This window comes from Scleropages formosus, chromosome 4 (genome assembly GCF_900964775.1).
Source record: "Scleropages formosus chromosome 4, fSclFor1.1, whole genome shotgun sequence".
Lineage (NCBI taxonomy): Eukaryota > Metazoa > Chordata > Actinopteri > Osteoglossiformes > Osteoglossidae > Scleropages > Scleropages formosus.
Genome location: NC_041809.1, coordinates 16,615,845 through 16,637,290, shown reverse-complemented (window position 1 = coordinate 16,637,290; position 21,446 = coordinate 16,615,845). Strand labels below are relative to the sequence as shown.

At 40.1% G+C, this 21,446-nt stretch overlaps 1 protein-coding gene across 1 annotated transcript in view; it reads right to left on the bottom strand.

The window, feature by feature from the left end:
* Positions 1 to 270: 270 nt before the first annotated feature.
* Positions 271 to 21,446, bottom strand: part of uvrag (UV radiation resistance associated gene) — a 75,367-nt gene continuing 54,191 nt past the window's right edge. The window contains exons 14-15 of the mRNA XM_029251221.1: positions 7,408 to 7,499; positions 271 to 2,354 (exon numbers count right to left, since the gene is read on the bottom strand). Coding sequence (XP_029107054.1) covers positions 1,724 to 2,354; positions 7,408 to 7,499 — 723 coding nt within the window. The 3' untranslated portion in view covers positions 271 to 1,723. The remainder of the gene's footprint in view (positions 2,355 to 7,407; positions 7,500 to 21,446) is intronic.

Below are 21,446 nucleotides of genomic sequence, written 5' to 3'. Positions count from 1 at the left end.
TAGTGTTAACTATTAGTTCTTGCACCATAAGACTCAGGTACAGCCTCTACCTGCAAGTCATAAGTCAGTTTGTGCTTCAGAACTGTATGCCATCTTGCTGGGAAGAATGGAGAGAAGGCTCATCTGGTTGACTGAAGCTCCTTGGCTGCCAGAATAGACTCTTCCAGTTCTTGCAGACAAAGACAGACAGACAGGTACATGCACTCTCAATGCACAGATGCATTTTAGAAAGAAGTACACCTATTCAGATGATTCAACTGTGGTCTTTAATAATAAAGCGCCTTCCATACAAAATTATATATACATTCAAACCTATTTGTTCACACAATGTGAAGGAAACATTGGAGTTAATGGAAAATGTTTTCAGTCTTAATTTAGATTTTTTTTTTGTTTTCTTTCTGAAATATAATGCATTTCATCAGTCATCAAACCACAGTACTTCAAAACTATCAGGGAGAAAAAAAAAAAACCTGAATAGGAATTTTGGGGCCTGTAGCTCTAATCCAGGGTGTTTCTACCCAGCTTAAAATGTTAACTTGGGAAAAGGCAAAGCGGGGGGGTATCTGCTCTCAGCAGCAGCTGAAGCTCTTTTCCAGCAATACCTACACATTCTGTCTCCAAACAACAATATACATGGATACATACAGGCCAGAAGATTCATAACTTAATTACAGAAATAAAATTAATCTTAAAATTAGTTTTGCCTTAAAACAAACATAACTGGCAAAAAAGTAACGCCTTTAATTTTCTCAATGTGGAGATAAACAGTGTTTAACAGTATAACAACTGAGCCCTGCAGGTTTAAATTAATTGTAATTCTCTTTTAAGAATACTGTACATGACCAATATAAACTACCCTATCCCTTCACCACCAAAAACAATGATCTGGGGAGAAAAAGTTACAAAAGCATGTGGTCCTGTGATAGCTAAAGTCGGGAAATAACATGCGGCTGATTAACTGATTAACTTGATAAATGGTCCGTATCAAATACTTAAAGCTACTCGGTTCACAGTATACACATGTAGTTTTTTTGTTCAGCCATTAATATATTATGTGTGGTATTTTCACTGCCTGTTATATGTACACACATTACTAGTGTGAATATAGGTATAAAAATGAAGTGGAAAAGAACAGCACTGCTGTGGTTTTTTAAATTAAAAAAAAAAAAAAAAGACCACAACTCTGTTATGCGGTGGTCGACAGGAGATGTTTTTCCTTCCGCTCCCCCCTCCCCCTGCTTTTCCCAGGAAATCAAAGACGGGGAATGAAGATGAACACTGACGGGTCAGAGGACAGGACGCCACAGATGTACAGTGGGATGCTCAGTGGCAGGTGGGGCAGAAACTCCTACCCCAGTGTCTTGCTGTGGTGTGCAGATCAGTGCTGGTGGACCTGGACAGAGTGGTTCAACTTGAGGCACCCTCCCCACCCCACACCACCTCCATGTCAACTGCAAACTTCTTCTAGACTTAGGACTTAAGCCTTAACTCTTCCTGTGGTACCACCATGCTCCCTGAAAGAAGGCCATGAATCATTTCAAACACTATTTATAATTATTATTATTTCATCTTAAGGATTATAGAAATGCTTAGACAAGTGCAAATTGGTCGTTATTCCAGAAAAATCGAATAATTCTTTTGTCTCTGTTTTGCAAGGGAGGAAAACAAAGAAAGGACAAGCAAACACCTTGGCCCACGTGCCCCCTCCTTTCAGGTCCTGGCTTTACTTGTCCGAGTTCTTGCGCGGCCTGCGAAAGCTCGACATGTTCTCATTCAATGCATAGATGCGGCGGGAGAACTCCTCAAAGCCGGCGGCATCCAGCTCGCCAAGCACCTGGTCATCACACTCCACAGCTACGGCATGCTCTACGGGGATGCAGGGGTACTCCTCCAGATGCTCTGCACCACCGAAGCCTGTCGCCTCTGTGCCCATGATCTCCTCAGCTTGCTCCACAGAACAGCACACCTCGGGCCCGAGCGTTGTCAGCAATGGTGCTGCCAACCCATCGCCATTCACGGCAGCCGCACGTACTTCCCCTGGCAAATCACTCTCCTCTGTTGGAGCCTCCACAGCCCCCATGGCCTTTGCCAGGTCAATGCTGGCGTCTAGGGAGGAGGACATATTCTTGGGCAGTTCGGCAGGAGGTGCTGCAGCCAAGGGCTCCATCATGGCTGTTTTGTAGCTGGGGGGAGGAGTTTTGTACTTCTGCTTGTCAGCCTCTGAGCTGGCCCTTTTGCGTACACCTGGGTCTGGGGAGCTGGACCTCGCTGGATTACCCGCCTCCGATGCCGCAACAGGGCTCAGCTGAGACTTGGATGGGATGGGGATGGAGCTGGAGACATGGTGCCGGTCACTGCCAGAGGAGGGACAAAGAGGTAGGGCAGTAAAAGGAGTCCTGATCAGCGGTTTGACAGAAACTGGGAAAACCAACACTTCGCCTGGATGTACAAATTTTGGCTGGTCTCATTCTGCAAGTGTTTCTTCAGAGATCAGCTGTTTTAAGTTAGTCACTTACCTACGGCACTGGAAGTCATATGTAAAACTTCTTCAACTGAGAGCAGTCTAGAAGAAGTTCCAAAAATGCACTTAAGTTTGCATAGTGGAGTTAAGACAACAGATAAGAGATCGATGTTTAGATATGCCAAGAATAAGAGAGGCAAACCATCAACAAACTCCAGTGAACACAGAACTTTATCGGATTTTGTAGCACGCTCTCACCGTCCTGTACATGATGGCCACGATGTGAAACAAACCTCTGCAAACTAAACCAATATGGCACAGAAACCCATAGGCGACGCACTGGGTATAGTGGCAAGTGAAGTGATGACAATGGGGGTGATGGTTTCAAAAACAAAAAAGAAAAGAGGAAAGTGGCAATTAGTTGGTTAAGGTTCAAGTAATAAAAAATAATAAAAACAAGACAGTGGGCCTGGCAGTGAAAGGCAGCTGCCTGTGGATTTTGTGCACAGCTGTTTGGGACCTGGCTGAGAGCAGTCCCCGAGTCCCGTCCACCTAACCCCTGCCTCATGTCATCCTACAATCTCCGACTGTTGCGTGCTCCCAGTGTCCTTGCCAAAACAGCTCCCCTGGACAACAGGATATACTTACCTTTTCTCAGCACTTCTAAAACACCCATGCTGGAGCGAGATCCATGGCCTGGAGTACAATTGTGTTGGCCGCGTTCTGCAGACTTGGAACCTCAGTGCAGGTTACTCAGATTTTAGAGTGTGCCTGCCTGCATGCGTGTGTGTGTGTGTGTGTGTATGAGAGACAGAGACTCTCCCCACCTTCACCTCCATCTCCATCTCACACCCTCCGCCTACACAAACACAGTGTAGATTAAGCTGGCTATCTCCTGTGCTTTCTACAGAAGCCCTGCAGATCCTTGACGATGCCATAAACCAGCAGTGATAAGAGCAGAAGGCAAGCAGGCCAGGGAGCTGCTTTTCAGAGGATCCTTATCATACTTTGTGTTATTTCAGCTTCCAAAGCTGCACTACTATCAGAGATGTTTAGTAATAACTCAAATGAAGGGCAGCAAATGTGCATGCAGAAAAACAGATTAAAAAAAAAATCAGCCCTTTCTTCTGGCCAAGTACATTACTTCATTTAGCAAACAGTTTTCTCCAAAGCGATTTCCAATGAATACTACATAGTAGTATCAGCCCATACTCTACTTACCCAAGGTGACTTACAATGCTAGATACACTACTTCCAATGAGTCACTCATCCATACACCAATGAAGCACATTTTTTGCCTGTGACACACACACTATGGCTGATTTCTAGGGTGACCAAGTCATCTGAACAGCATGTCTCTGAATTCGACTGAACTCATGCAAACATACGGAGAACATGCAAACTCTACAAAGACTGAGTAGGGATTGAACCGCGTCCCCTTACACCACCCAGGCATTGTGAGACAGCAATGCTACTTGCAGTGCCACCATGCTGTACAGTCCTTTCTGAGGCCTTAAGCCTCAGGATCATTTTATCTGCATATGTAGAAACTTCAGACCTCGCAGAAACATCTAACAGATTAGATCTCAATTTGTCAACTATGAACGCTGATTGGTCTAAGGCCAACAGCATCACCTGCACCAATTTTATGAGAAGATGATAAACAGGTCACAGTGTTATTCCGCATTCTTGTGCTTTGAGTGAGTTTCAGATGAAAAACAACCGCATTCTATGTGCACTAGGAAAGGACAGACCCCATGAGAACTGAATTAACATTCCTCTGTCAACAATACATCACATATTACAAAACTGACAAGTATTTTCAAGTGGAACTGACTTGATTTAAAAAAATAAAAATGACATTTAAAATAAACCAACTACTAGACATTCTCTAACTGATTTCAGTTGATAAGTTTTAAAGAATGTTTTCATAAGCAGTTCCGATGTAAATTATCATAGTTCCAACTTTCAGATTCCAGCAAGCTGAGACTGGCCAATTAATATTCATGCTCTCCAGCCATTGACTCCATGGAAAACTGACTTAAAAATAAAACAAAAAAAAAAAAACCATATGTCTGTATGTCAGGATACACCGAAAAATGTGTACTTCTTGTTTGGAACACATCATTTGCTATAATGTTTCCCTTAAATTAGTTTCTTTAAACATGTGTCAAATTAAGTGTGCAAGAATGGGGGGTGGGAGGGGGTTAAAGAGCACGCCAGACCAATCTCCCATGTTGTCATAATATTTTTTTGTGCAGCACATTTTCACTGTATGACTTCTGACACTGCTTTTCATTTGGGGCAATTAGCACACACCCCTGGCCCTCTATACTGCATGTTTGAAAGCGATTACATCAGTCATTTGTGTTCCATGTGCCGGAAGGCGAACAGTGGTGTGCTCATGTGTCTCCACATGCTTTGCGGCTGGGTCAGAAATAACGGGGAGGATAATAAGGTGAAACAAAGCAGGCTTTGTTTGCTTGAGGATGCAGCCCGTCAAAGCACTGATCCTCAGGAGGCCCTGTCAGATCTACTGGAATACACCAGAGAGCACCGGCCAACAGGGGGTAATGGGCAATGTCCTCTAATTGCTTACACACTTGCACACAGAGACAGAAACACTTATACACAACGTATTAAAACAAGAGATACTACAAAGGGACTGCAGTCAAATAGCCCGTATGGCAAAGATCAGGGTCACTCTGCTACGCCACTGCTGAGCTACTGAAAGTGACCCTCAGCTTCACACCCCTGGGAGTCTGAACAGAAGATCAGTGGGCAATGGAGGGAGCTGATTTACTGTCGCCTTTACTTTGCCTGTCTTAACGCGCCATTAATTTTTATACCTCCTTCCAATTTCTCGGCGGTTCAGGGGTGTAAGGGTGTAACCATAGTAAAGCTGCAAAAAATCTTAGAAAAAGCATTCACATACTGACAGGCTGCAATGCTGATAGGACAGCTTTTTTAGGGCACTTTTTGCAATGTCAACATTTAGGGTGAAATTCCATCATTACCAAATTTTTACCAAATTTTCTATGTTATTTTACCACAATTGAGTTCAAGAGACTGTTCAGTTCCATACTGCCTTTTATACACTTAGACAATAGTTAATTCGTACAAACCAAATTATTCCCTTCCGACTGGCAGCACAGGTGCCTCCCATCCATAACCATCCACCAATAGTGCATGTGGGTGGCTCAGTCAATCAAAACAAGTCAAGAATGTTTCACTGTCTGGCATAAATCTTGAGATGAGACTACAGCACCTTGTATTATTGTAATTCTGGGGGGGGGGAAAAAAAAAACAATGGAAAAATTGTTTATTAAAAAATATCAATGAAAAAAATTCTGCAAAATCCTTCTCCATCTTGTCATTATGCCCCAGCCGGAATGTGTAAAAACACAGGTAAATGTCTGCTTTATCACTGCTAGGTGAGACAGGGAAGCAGTGTAGGCCAGACTAATGAAACGCCAAGGACAGGAGGAATTTACAGCTCAGGCCGCCAGCTCTCAGACCCTGTGACCTGGGATGTAAGGCACATGGGGGCAGCTTGGCTGGCTACTGATACTGTCAAGCCGGCAGGCTGATCCACCGACAATCCCAGCAGATTGTCTCTGCAATAAACGCAACAGGATTCTGCTCCCTTTTCTGCACGGAATGTATTTCCTGAAACCCCACTGCAGTACGAGTGACATCCACAAACGAAAAGAAAGCTGATCCAATTCCCTTATTCCCTGTATGCGCTTCTTTCTTGAGGAGGGAGCAAGCGGATCTCTGTTCTGCGTTGAGGAGGAGTCTTGAATGCGAATGGCTCCCTGGACATGCCATGCGTCCCTGTGCAGCGGAAGCAGACCACAGTTCCCCTCTCTGGCTGTCTGATGGTTAACTCCCTGCAGCTGCTGAACTCCGATTTTATGCCTCCATATTTCATGCCTTGGCCTCTCAGTAAGAAACAGGATCTGAATTTAAGCATTTTCAAGCATGGACTACATTTTGGAGAAGAAGAAAAAACTACTAGGGGAATAAAACATGAATTTCTTGTACATCTGAATGGGGCTGAGATCAAGTGTTTTACTCCCATGCTGGAGGCCCCCACTTGTGTGCAGTATTAAGGAATTCAATGAACACCTCAATGTGGACTGACTGCTACAGATATTCACTCAATTTTTGAAAAAAAAAAACACAGAATTTTGCAATTAAAGCAGACTGATTCTAGTGATTGTCCATTAGAACCAGTAACCTCAGACAGCATGTTAAAAAATAATCTGAGGCAGGAGTTGCAAGGCCTTTGAGCTCAGAATGAAAAAATACAGGCAAAAATTAATTCAGCGTCAAAGCTGAACATCCATAATCCACTGCGATCATCCTTGAAACCAAATCAACCTAAAACAGCATTTAAATGACAAAAGGCTAAATGTCTCCTTAAGAAACTAGAAGCAGGACAGCCTTAGAATTGACCACTTCCACTGTGGAGAAATTCCTGTACGGTAAGAGGTCACAGGTCAGACTTCATCTGGTTCGCCTTACCAGCTTAAACACACATTACAAAAGTATCTGTGGATTCTGTTCTCTTGCACGATTCCTTTTCTCTGAAAAACACTGCTCATAAACAAAGTGAATACAAACACAATACACGGGTCTTCGCTCCCAAGCCTAGGAGACACATTCAAAGAACATGCCTCATGGGTAACAGGCTGACACTGGACAAGCTGATTGAGTTTTTCCTTACTGAGGACTCAAAGGCCAGTGTAAGTCCCAAAGCAAAAAACTCACCTGCATCTGGAATTCATACAAGGACCTACACACAATTCCCTGCCCCCCTTCATTATGCCATAGTGGCCAAGGGGCTTGAGGCCTGAGCAGTAACCTCAAACAGTACTACCATTCATTTCAGTAGAACCAATCCTCAGACCTGATGGGCAGAGTGGATGTGGGGCACTCACCAGCGCACCATCAGCCCATGCTCCAGGAAGTTCTTCAGGTTGGGCAGGGTCTGCCGTAGGTCTGGAGTAGACAGGCCATGCTGGTACCTCAACTGGAAGAAGAACCACAACATCCATTACATCCTAGTGCCAGGAACAACATAAATGAAAACTGGTGCTGCACAAACCATCTTACCCCTATTGCAGTGAACTTAGTTTATTAGCATAGTCTTCTCACACCTGACAGGGGTAATGCAGTCCTGAAAAATCCTTCATAAGGTGAATTATCAAAACTCAAAAGATGTCATTCGCATTAGATTCAGTGGTAAAACTTTTCATGTGGGTTTCCTCCAGGTGCTCCACAGTGCAAAGACATACATTTCAGGTGAATAGTGACTTCACGTGTAGTGTGTGAACATGTGTATGAGCGTAACATTGCTCAAAATGTCTTACCCTGTCACCAGAAACTTTATGGGACATACTACAACACTCAAAAATCTATGATAAACATTTATAAAAATATATTGTAATATGGTATATTACTTACAAAAAAAATTATAAAAACACCAATATAAATCCCTTCCTCCCACATCTCCCACAATCCAAAGACATTTGTTTCAGGTGAACTGGTGACATTAACTGTAGTGTGTGTGTGTGTGTGTGTGTGTGTGTGTGTGTGTGTGTGTGTGTGTGTGTGTGTGTGTGTGTGTGGACGTGTGTAATATTGCTCTGGAGTATAGATGGGTGAATGAATGTACAGCTCTATACAATATATTATTCCTAGTGTTACCAATCAGACCTCTTTACCCAGTGTCATAAGAGCACTTGGTGGATCAAACCCGAGAGACACCCTCTACAACACACTCCTTTTTCATCCACATTCCATTCTGGCCCCTTAGTGGTGGAACAAGTACACTACACTGCACTGGTCTACCTCAAAGTCACTGCACTGCTGGCTACTGCCGCCACACCTCTTACACAGTAAATGGAAATTATATTTTTTGAAATTATGGAAACATCACGTTTCGACTTAAGACAACTTTCAGAACAGGTCTAATTATTATTTTTTTAATTCAAGTGTTTTTAATTGCTTGTACAATATGAGTGCATATACATATATAATATATAGTAGATATATGTATGCGTATATATATATATATATATATAGAACATATTTATAAAATTAATGTATATTCAGACTTCAGACAAAGGTAAAGGAAATAGTTAATATAATAATCTTTATTAATATATAATGTTGATTCTCATATTGAGAGGCTGAGAGTGATTACTACAAAAATAATACTATATATATTTACTCAAACATTTTCATTACTTAGACTGATCATACAACTCTGCCAATCTAAAGGGAAAATATATCTAAAGGGAAATGTTAAGGGTACTAATTTTGACAAACCCTTTTTGAGCCCCTCCTCCTTCAGGCATGCTCCCCACTGGTGCACTGCAAAGACCGGGTAAGAAAAAGACATGCGGCACTCTAGACAAGCAGACAGTAATGGAAAATGTGCGGCTTGTCATCTAGCAATGTCAGTACTGATACAATGACACTTCCTGGCAGGAGAAAGAATGTGCAAGTGTTATCCACAGGGTTTATTTTAGTCCTCCTCATAAGTGCTGATGAACATTGCAAGGCTTAGTTATGAAATTCACGTTCTGCCTCACTGATGCTCATTAGCGCTGTAGACTGAGGACATCTGTGGGTTTTTTTTTTTTTTTTAACCAACAACTGAAAACTATTTTCAAACACCATCAGCATTTGAACATTTTTATGCAACTGATGATGCACATGTGACTCTAATTAAACAAGACACATGTGCTGCAATATTTCAAGGCAAAGGAACAAACATTTACCTATATGAAAAGCTCTATATTTATTAGATCCTAATAAAGCCTTTCATGGTGTTACATTTAAATAATTACAGAGAAAATACAGACTCAGACAAGGCAACGATTCATGTTTGCACTAAGTGAAAACTTATTTGGTACCACAAGCTGCTTCAGCAAATATATTCCTGCTTTTTTGTGGCCCTTTGGACAGGAATTTAATATCCAACGATGATTCCTTCTAAGCAAGACTAATGGCATGTCGGGTGGTAGTATTGTAAGGCCCATGTTCTAACATTTGATATAAATATAAATGCTTTACTGTGAGGTTACATTTTGGTGTGTGATCTTGGTGGGTCTTCAGACCCAAAGCCAGTCGAGGCAGCTTTTTTCTCCTTCATATAAAGAGGGGGAAAGAGTTCAAAGCCCAGTTGGCGATGATATCTTCAAGCTTTACCAGAATAACTCTGTGATTCATTCATGGATAAAAAAATAAACGTAGGTTCTACCAGATGCCTGCGTGACACTATCCACATATGGACCTAGTGAACAGAATTTCCATTAATGGGCCAAAATCAATAATCTCTGACTCTAATCAGAATATGCATTCCTTCCTCCATGTGATATTGACCACTTGGAGTTCCTCCTTCTATATTACAAATTTTTTGTTACAACTTAACATTTAAAATCAGTCATATATTTTCAATTTATTTTTAAAAATCTTTGAAATGCAAAAAAGGTTAGTAATCAAATTCAACATAATATACAAACTGCACAGCATAAAAACTGTACTGCTTGTGATCACTTTCAAGGCATCAGAGACTCTGAATTGGTCACATGGGCTCAAATGCATTGGTTTTAATTCATTATATGACCAACTACAGGACTACAGTCAGATGTAGGACATGTAAGCATTTAATGGAAATTAACCAATAAAAAAGGGAGAATAATTACTAATGTAATGTAAATCATTATTTGATAATGCATTCTTTTTCTGTCAGTATCTAGCAGGAACCTGGAGAAAATTGCAGAAAACACTGATAAATCCACAACCGCAACCAAACAAATCCAGGGACAAACACACGGATATCATGCAAGTTAAAGAATAAGCTATATTCGAACCCAGGACCCCAGAGCTGTGAGGCAGCAGTGCTGTGGGGAATCCACCAATAGAGGAAGTTTCATAACGCTCCAAATGAGCTCCTTGAAAGCTAAGTTGTGTCAGCGCACTCTTATTAGATACTGTAATCTTGATAGCTATTGCTTGATGCCAATATAAATGAAGGCTTTATACTACAGTATCAACACTTGTCTGTGATTTCCACCAGGTGCCCAGCTACATAATCTGAATCACCTTACATCATTGTGCCAATTTCTATGGTGCCCTTAATGGTGGCGAGGTCTTGCCCATGCTAGCAGTCAGGCATCCCAGGGTATACCACACAAGCTGGGTGTACAAAAAACTGTAATTCTGCAGTTCCTTTAAACACCTCAGCCCAAACCTAGAAGCTCTGGCAGAGATCATGCTCTCCAGCAGACCTCACTTAAGCTGCAGGCAACAACAGCACTCCAACCTGCCTTACACACGCTGTTAGACAAGGTTCCCTGTGGGCCATAGGAATTGTTCTGCTGTGGCTGCTTGGTAAACCATTGTATCAGAGAAGTGATGTGATAAACACTTCCAATTCTTGCATCAGTGCTGAAGGCATGGTGCTTCAAAATTGAAGGAGAGAAATGTGCGCTGTGGCTGGTGCTTGGCAAGCCAGGCCTCAATGAATATGCATGCAGCGATTCCTCCATCGCTCATTTGCATAAAGCTGTTTCTCATATTGTGACCAAGTGTGAATCGCTGTTGGAATTCGTTGTGGCTGGACCCGAGCCCAGGCCTGCCTATTGTGTATATGAATGCTGCCCTGTCCTTCTTCTTCTTCCGAGAGGACAAATATATAAATAAATAGACAATATTCAACACACCCAAAAACAAAGCGGACTCAAGTAAAGAACTGTTGGGCGACTCCCAAATAAAGAACTGCGCGTCAGTTTCAATTATCTCTAACGACTTTCCCTTGAACATGTTATTGAAATAAACAATGTGGTGGGTCAGACTGTAAAGGCCTACACTGTTATGTTCAAAACTGTCACAACTGTCAAGTTGTGAACTAAACTCAAAGTTTGTTCTGATGCTTGTTCGAAAGTGATGTGAATCCCATCTCGTTGACATCTGGTTGAGCGCTCACAAGACCATTGGCAAAAACAAACAAACCAGCAACATCAGCAGGCACTTTTTTGGGTTATTTCACTTCTAGTAATTATACACATTTTACGCAAGACAACATGTATATTCATATGCCTCTATGATGATTCATGATTTCAACTGGCTTCTTCTTCACAGCAAAGCCTACATCAAGCCACTGCCTCCTTGCCCCTTGAAGTGCCCTCTTTGACCTGGTGCATGACGCCCGGTATGTCTGAGGGCACCTGAAAGTGAAGAACATACATGCCCATGGGTCTGATAAAACTCTAGACCATAACAGATAAGGGAGTTGCCCCGAGGTTGTTTTTTGTGCCTCTACCTGTCATTGACCAAGCCACAGTGGAGCACATCGAGGCCTTTTGTGGTACCATAAAAACGCTATGACGGCACACTGATGCTGACTACTTTGTCTGTTACCAGAAACTTATGGCCCACTAGAGGAATCCCAGCCTGCTGCCAAGTGTCATGAAAGCCTAGACCCCCACAACAAACAAACAAACATTTTATCACACGGGGGGGAAAAAAAAAACAAAACAAAACAAAACATGAATGTGACTTTTGTTTACTCATCCCAGTTCAACATGTCAGTTTGTTTTTACGGCTAAATCAACCATTAGCAGAATCTCATATGTGCCCTTTGTTATTACTGTCACTGTTGATTGCCATGAGAACTCACGATACTATATGGCTCCTTGGATTTGAACAGAAGACAGCATCTCACATTTATTCTCCAATTTAGCACTGAGATCCAACATGAGTTCATCCAGTCCGAAGATGACAGCAAGAAATTCACAATGGCCAGAATGCACAAAGATCACTGCTTTCACCTGTCAAGCATGTCACCATTTATAAATGTATGCAGACAAAGGACTGAAAGAGCAGGAAATGTGAAAGTGCTCCACCTTTTCATGTAAGCTTACTCCTAACATGTTGAATGTTAAGAAATACTACTTTCATTTAGTTTAATCTGAACATAAGAACAAATTGCAATGATAAAGCTGTTTTGTCCACAATAAGTATATCAATTTTCCAGAATAGATCAGGGAAACAATCAGAAAGTGATTGATTATAGAGGAAAAACAAAGAACCCCTGAAGTCAGCTGTATCATAGTTCATCCTTCTTTTCATTCCACCACAGAATCCCACTCAAATGGAACTAGAATTTCACATGGAATGTTGTGATGACTGGTGTATGATTTCTTCTCTTTTTCTTTTTCAAAAACTGTGTGCTTTAAAATTACTGCGACTACTAGCCATGCATTACACGAAGTGTATGACTGGAGAACTCAAATGATTAAAATCACAAGCAGAAACCACACCTGACATTAAAAAGGTAATTTTCACAATTTCAGTGATTCATAGGTTGTTGCTCATGTTCACTATGATGAAAAATCCACCCCATCTAGTAGTAAAATTATTAATTTGTTTTGTTTTCCTGTAAATCATGGATATCAGTTATTTATAATTCCCAGCGAACACTTCACCATGTTGTTTGAACTTCTCTTGAACTTGCATTATTTTTCATTTTCTTATAATTTTTGGTCTCGTACTCTTGGCTATTTGAGTTGTTGTTGTCTGATTTGTTTAAAAAAGTAATGATTATTCATGGCCTTCCAGTGAAGGTATTAGACATGGCTCAGGTTAAGGCCACTGGACAACATCCAAGCGACAAGCTGGAGCTGAAGCACTAGTTCTAAAGCTACGTTCAGTCTTGATCTAGCTCAGTGCGCTTCCTCCAGAGGACTGCCACTCACCACATGTAACTGCCAAGCTACTGTTCAAAAGTTCTCTCAACAGGAAGCCCACAGAACATTGTGTCCAGTGCATCTCTGATCAGTTAGAATTTATACAGAAATTACACAGTTCCATTTGGATGACCAACAACCGCCGAAACTCTACTTATGTCGAAAATGTACTTTTTCTTAGGAACTGGAAATTGTAAGTGGGTTTTCAGTATGTTAACAACTCCTAAGAAGCTAGCTAAAATATACAGGATTGCACAAAAAACATTCCACATTCCTTTGTGGTTACCAAAAAAAAAACATTTATGAGTACATAATTATTTTGGCATTCTGCCACACACATACCTCATAAGCAACTTCAAGACTATTAATACTGTGTAGACCAACACCTTGGAGGAAATTTTCACCAGGAAGATTCATGGATGGGAGGGAGTCTAAGACACTGTACCTGGATATTATCATGTCCTCATACTAAAAAGGACATTAAACAGAGGTGCAACAGAAATCGGAGAGATGAACAGAGAGACACATTTGTATTTAACCTTAGTTGATGCAACAATCAAGAAAATCCATGATCTGATTTCGAGCAATCCCAAGATATGATTTCAAGCAGTCCCACGATCTGATTTAAAAAAAACCCATGAACTGATTTTAAGCAAACCCATAACATACCAAAACTCCTTACTGAATCTCATAAACAAGTCCACATTTCCAGTGGTTCTGGCAATCCAGTATGGTCACTACAGGGTTTTTGTTTAAACTGCACAGACCTCTAAAGTCCTTTAAAATCCAAGCTAAGAAGCCTTGATCTGCCTGTTTTTGAAATAGCTACACAGGCACTGGTTTGACAAATAAAATAAAACAATTACATTGAAAACGGGCTATTGAGTAAGGGAAACACAAATTAGCAAAGCAACATTTCCCTAGATAAAATGAAGTACATAGCATGTGAATACCAGCTGAAATCAGAAATGGCTTCTTATAAGATGGAAGGTACAGTGAAGTCATTGTGTGAGTTCAGATTGGTGATATAAAAGCTAAGGTGCAATTTAGATTAATCTTTAAGAGCACAGGAAGTCATACCCAGACAAAAACATAGAGGGGAAGGTGGTACTTAGTGAAATGTTGACTAAATTATGGATTGATTTCAGGCTTGAATGAGTCAGTTGTGATATGGCCCAATTCATGGTTTCCTTCGGCAATTTGGGGCAGAGACTTTGCATCAAATGCACGCAACCACAGGCACTTTGTATGAACACATACTAGCAGTCAATGGCAGTCTGGGTAAAACACTAACTTAATTAGGCATGAAAAGCCATTGTAGTTGCATCCAAGGCAATGCCTGTAAGCTATGTTCCGGAATAATGTGCCAAGTTTCTACTCAATCAGATCAGCATGGACACATACTTATCTTGTTACAAAAACAGTTACTTTGTGCAGTCAGACCGCAATGTTTCCATTGATCTTAAGCCTGTTTGCAGTTTTATTAAATGGCGATAGGCCTCCACCTGTCCAATAAGTAATGGTACTATTCCAAAATACTTCAAAATGCTCATATATCTTCAACAGGACAAAGCTCACACATGTTGACCTGAAACTGATTTAAACTGAAATTATGGGGTTCATTTCTTTGTTCAATCATTAATGTTTTACCCAGAAGTTGTGGAAACCCTAACTGGTTATACTTAGTATATTCAAAATGTAACTCAATCACAAGACCATAAACTTAATTTAAAAAAATATTTCTCCAAAAAAATCCATCAATTCCTAACCGTAACCCGTTCTAAGTAGGATGAGTTTCTGAGAGATATGTTTACTTCTTTAAAATTTTGAAGGTAATTATGAAGAAGCTTTTGCCACACTCATATTAAAAAACATTGTTAAGCCGTTTACCCTAAAAGAGGTAGCCATTTTAGTAGCTTTCCTAATACATCACCACAGAAAAAAATGGTTTAATCACAATAAATAATAAGCGGTTTCTGACCATTTAAGCAAATGCTTTTCATAAGATAAAAAATTGAATAAAATGTTACTGCCAGCAGAGTTATATCAAACAAACTGTGGCAAGTAAGTGTCTTAATTCTGTCTAGAGTTCGGTCAGTGCACATCAGACTTAAACCTTCAGCTTTGAAGGTCTCTGATGGATCTAGATACAAACTAGCTCATACACATATGCATTGGAGGACAAGTTTATTTTTAATAAGAGAGATGAGAAAGATTGAAAGGGAAATTAAATCTAACAAGCTCCAGGTTTATTCCTCAGCTTCAATATATTGCTGCTTCATAAAAAAGTGAGTGTCCCAAGTCTTTCGAACTAGCTAAAACAAACATAGAGGTACAACTGACTGTCTCCATTGTCCACATCGTAAAGAAAAAGTCTCAACTGCTGTTTTTCCTGTTTTGCACCCTATTTTATTTTCTCTTCAGACCAATAATATATCACAGGTGTTGCGGATTACACTCAGCCTGGTACGCCAGATGTGATCAAATTCTAATTCAAACCACCTTGATTGGATTACATGTTGTTACTTTTTATTGAGTATCATATAGCTGCAAATTCAGACTTTTTTTTTACATAATTATGGGACATCTGTCAAAGAGGAAAGGGGAAATTTAATTACTAGACCACCAGTGATAAGAGTCCAAGTTTAAAGTTTTTTCCTTCCTTAACTCTCTTTGTACAGGCTAAATATGTGACAGCAATATATTTTTGTGATGCTGTTGCTCATGAACATGGTGAGCATGTGTCACTAGTTATTTGGTAACAATATATTTAAAGGCACACTACAGTCTTGTACTACACTGACATCTGGCGGAACAGGGACAGCCAATAAAAGACAACAGGTTCGGGACAGTCAAACTCACAAAAATGATAAAAGCATATTAATATAATAGTGGTTTTAAAAAGCATTCACTTCAGTAAATTACACATTAGGAAGTCTGCATTTCCTGTGAGATTCTCAAAGAAAATGGCACCATATTATTATTTTGTCCTTGGAATTTAGTTCAGCATAATCTCACCTTAGGCATATTAAATATAATTGAAGGAAACCGTAACATTCAAGAGAAACAGACAATGCAATAGCATTCTCGTGATGTCAGTCTGAGGTAAAAGTCAAAGACTACATAATCACACGTCTCGTAAAAAACTGTTAAGTGATGTACTTGCATCCTTTAACAGGTACTGGTCTTTTCCCCCATTTCTTTGGATGGAAAGAAACATTTATAAAGGAAATTATTTCACAAAAATAAAACACACCTTACCCCATCATAATATTTTCTAAAACAACCCTGCCAAATATAACTATTAAACATTTTATTTTTAAAGTGAAAACTGGTAATTTTCTAATTTGGAAAAAAGCAATGTGGTATTTTACAGCTTTTTTTTTTGTGTTTCCATAAGGGTTTCACATAAGGAGCTACTCCAACGTACAGCTGCATGAACAACCACTGAGATATGTAGCTAAGAGCCAGTATTACTGACACAAACATTTTTCTCTCTTTGGGAAGGCTCTCCTTTGGTCCCTGGACAGGGCTCAAGCTTGACGGATGGATTATATTTGAAAATTCAGCGTGATTTCATGTAAGGGCTCATTGGCATGAGTTGCATTCATGCTTAACCAGGGGTCAAAGGGCACAGCTACAACACCTATCAATGGAACATGCATGTATTCAGCTCCTCTGGACTTCCTTAGTAACTGAGAACTTGCTTGCAGCTACAGATAAACACAGCATACATAATTCAGAGCAAATATGAACGTAATGACAGAATAATAACCTAATAAAACATTACAAGTGAAAAAAGCAAACAGATGCTTGTTCTCCATGACATGCTTGTGACTTTTAAGAACAGCCATTTATGGCCTGTTTCTGTAGGACACATCCTGCCTACTCAACTAACAAGTCTGGTAAGATATAACCAACCATTCTTCGTTATGAATGTAAATGGTAGACATTGCTGAATTTTAAGACTTACAGATGGAGAAAATGTTTCATTCTCCAATGCAAACAACAGACCAAAAGTCAACTGCAAACAAGTTTATTTCATTCTGAAGCTCCACGCACTCCTATAACACAGATCCCACATTGAAGACAATGGTGTCGTCTTGTACTTGTGACACTGCATTAGCGCTGCTTCAAATATCAGTGAACAGAACAATGGTGCAAAGAAAAAAAAAGTTCCTTCACTTCTCCTACAAGTCAACACAAGCGATGAGAGAGGAGGAGGTGGAGCTGGACTGAGATACATTAAGCTTCAGCAGACCATCTAGTCATAGGCTAACTTTCAGATAAGCCACTCCTGAGCTCAAATACCATAAAGCTTGGGGATTGTGAGCTGCTTTTAGGGCAGCAGAAACAGAATCCATATTATGCTTTGGAAAGAATAACATGGCACCAGAAGTTTTTCTATCAAGAGTACAAAGGAAGAGGGGTGGAGGAAAGAACATCACACTAAATGTTTTTCTTGGATAAAGTGCCGACTAAGCGATTCAGCCAGGGCACCTACTATCTTGCCTTCTCCTCTATTCTAGCCATGGATGAAACACCTTTTCACTGAGGCACAGAATATAACCCAGAATCTCCACAAGACACAAAAGCTGGGTGACGGGCTTGTGAATTTTAATTTTTAACATGTGGCAGAAAAAACAAGAGTTTAAAGTAAGTTTTCAGACTTGTGCAGATGTTCTTCTCCCAACATGGAATATTTGTGTGTGTGTGTGGGGGTTCCTGACAAATGACCGTGTGGCTAACACTGGCAATGTCCATGAGCAGGAAGACAGTGGTGCAGAGATAAATGGGAAAGGGATCTGTTAAATTATACGCTTTCGTTTCAAAGGTCCTGCTGCAAACAGGACATAACGGATGTTACGAATGAAGAAAGGATTGTGATAGAAAAAGAATGCCACAGATGCAAAGAGATGGATGGATGTTGAGCCCATCCTGAGCCCAGCATTCTGGGGTTTGGCTGCAGAACACCTCAACCTTATTACAGCTCACACAGAGAGCTTGTTACTGCAACAGTGGGAATGTACTCTTCCGAGAAAATCTGCCTTTCAGAAAATGGCTCTCCATCAAAAGCGTAAGGGTATACGATAAGTGGCAAAAACAAAGGCGAAAAAGAGAAAAGTACAGTCAGGGCTTTGTGGAGTTCTAGGGGTCATAACAGAGAAGACCCCATGACCCCCTGGAGTGAGCTGGACCAAAGGAAGGCTTCCTGCTTTTCTTACTCCATTCTGTGCTGAGAATATGTTATCCTTAATATAAAAAAAAAAAAAAACCTGCACCAAATTCAGTGATCCCATGTCCCGTTTACTTTGGAGGCCACAGGACATTCCCTCAATCCTAGACATCTATTCATTTGAAGCAAAGTGAAAAAGAGATATGAGCAAGACTTCCTCTGAACCTTTTCCCTCTTCCTCTGAACCCTTTTCCTCTTCCTCTGAACGCAGATAGTTCAATTAATACAGCACATATAAAGATTTTTTTTGAATTTATCTAAATGATAAAAATCTGTACTTCTTAGCAAAGCATTCCTTTAAAAACACCATTTCTAATTTGTTCTGCAGTTTCATTTATGCACTGGTTCTTGCACAGTTAAGACCAGAAGTTAATTCATAAATTTCTTGGTTCATAAATCCAAAGTTAATGAAATCTGGTAAAAGCTTAATGTAAATGTAAAATTTAACAAGTTAGATTCTGTAAGAGTCTTGGATATAGCAATAATACTTATATTTTCACAAATATTATGTCACAATGTGTTACAAATTGGCCAGGTAATTTTTCCAGAATCAAATATATATATGTATGTATGTATGTATGTATATATATATTTACTACTGCAAAGATAAACCAAAAAAATCTCAGAATCCTAAGAAGACGGCAGCTGAATATGAGTACAATTCCTCCTTACAGCTCATGGCCATGATTCCCAGCTAGTTAGGGGTAAAGTTACATAGCAGGGCAGTTGTTAGCCATCTTTGTAGGCATACCAAAGGTTAGATATTCCACAGTGTCTCACACTTGACCTGTTGAGGGATATAAATCTGGATATTTTTCATATGTTTTACTGATGCCCCTTAATGCCAACAACTCCTTATGCTCACTGTCAAGGATCTCACAAACTGCACATGTCTTTTACAAAACCATAACATCTTTTATTTTTTACCCAAACTACATTGCTTCTTTGAGGACTAAAAGGGGATACATCTTTATGTCTAAAAATAGAAGTTTTTCAGAACAGCTATGACTTAAATTTCTAATATTACACTAATAAAACTGAAGAAAGATAACACTAACAGGCTTTGTTAAACAGGCAGCAAGTAACTGGAGAAAAGGGTTATGGGGATGGACAAGCCATACACCCAAGGTATAAATAATTGTCTACGTACACCTTTCCTCAAAGACAAGTTGCTAGCTGGAAACATGATGGGCCATCTTAAGACAAATAGTTTTCTTTTTGTTCCTGACATTTTTTTGCACCTGGAAGAAATAGCTTATTGTCCTGCATGCCCTCTTACCAGGGTCCTTCTGAAGCACAGCTACCACACTCCATTGTCCAACATTCACACTCTTATCACCTCATCCTGCCTTGGCCAGAATGCTTTCCTTGAAATGAGCAATAATCCTTTTGTATGCCAGCAGTGAACAAACACAGTTCCACATATGGACTGTCATTATGTTGGCATTAACTCAAAATACTCTAAAACTTGACACATATGGACGCCTTTGCTACGCATGGATGGGATTTTGGCTGTAAAGACATTATAATGACTTAACATTGCAGTGATGTAGATTCTTAATTGCAAACCTCAGATATGCACAGAGGAGTGAACTGCGCCAAGATGATAGGCCAGAAAAAGTCCTGGAAAGGGAATACAGAGAGCGGTATAAATCCTGGGAGCCAAGTGAGCAACCAAGAGCCAACTTTGCCTGACAACACAATAATTGGGCTCAGGCGAGCCTGATGGAAAGTGAAGGGGCTTTCACAGAGACCGAATAGTTGGTGGCTTATGCCAATTAGCAGAAAGCATTTTTTTCTTCATTAAGTCAAAATAAAATAAAGAATTCCAGTGTGTTAACGAGAAAAATGTTTCTCTAAGCGGCAGTCTCAATGCCAACTTGTGAATGAAAGCAATGATGTGGCCTTGGAAACACAGAAAGACAGAATGACCTGCCATTTACAGCAGCACCTCTTTATTAATGAGTATTTTATCAATGGAGGACAGTACATCTGAACACCTGCTATTAAGGCAGAATTAATGAGGCTTATTCGCAACACAGAAGGGAAGGAAAGAGGGGATCCTCCTAAAATCGAATTAGATTTCATTCACACATTGAAGACATTAGAAGAACTTATCATTCAGCACACATAAGATACGTTCCCAATTATTTTCACTGTTCCTTGACTAACCAAAGCTAAGACACAAATCCTCACAAAACAATGTTTGAAGTCGATGACCAAGCCACAACTACCCAAAAGTGTGAACAAATGGCTCATGCAGTATAAACTCCTGGAAAACCAAGTGAAGCATAACAGGACTGTCCACATCACACAAAATGTCATCCAGATGAACACTGCTTTGTTGTGAAAGATATTTTAATGACATCAAGTGAGAGGCAGCAGTGGTGGTATTAGGTCTGTGTGCACAGCCTTGGAAAAGGTTTTCCATATTTAAAAAGAACAGCAGATTTCAAGGCAGTTGATATTAAATATCTTTGGCCGAGCCATTCATCTTTACGTAATTCATGGAGAGAAACGCAAGGTCTGCTCTGAGCCAGGAGAAATCTTCTTTTGTTGCATCCAGCTTCCTGTCTCATATAAAAGAAATACAGCCAGTCCCAGAAAAGTGGTTTAAAGATATTGCAAATGTGATAAGATGACAAACCTTAACCAAGCCTCAGGAAATCAGGAACTTTGTTATCGGACACAAAGCATACGACACCTTTTAACTTTTCCTGCATCGTGAGTGTTTTTGTCCTCACATCAGTATAGAGTTTATAGATATTAAATATATTTCATTTTCTAGCTGGACTGAGAATGATTTGAGTTTGTTAGTGAAGAGAGTTTACTAAAAGGGGGAAAAAAAATTTCACTGAAAACACAAGGGAGAAGACACTTCTTAATGCTGGTTAGCAATAAATTCCAAACAGTAACCAAACTGTTAAATAAAAAGATACGTATTACAGCCAACACTTTCCTGATTCCCTCAGACTGGTATTCT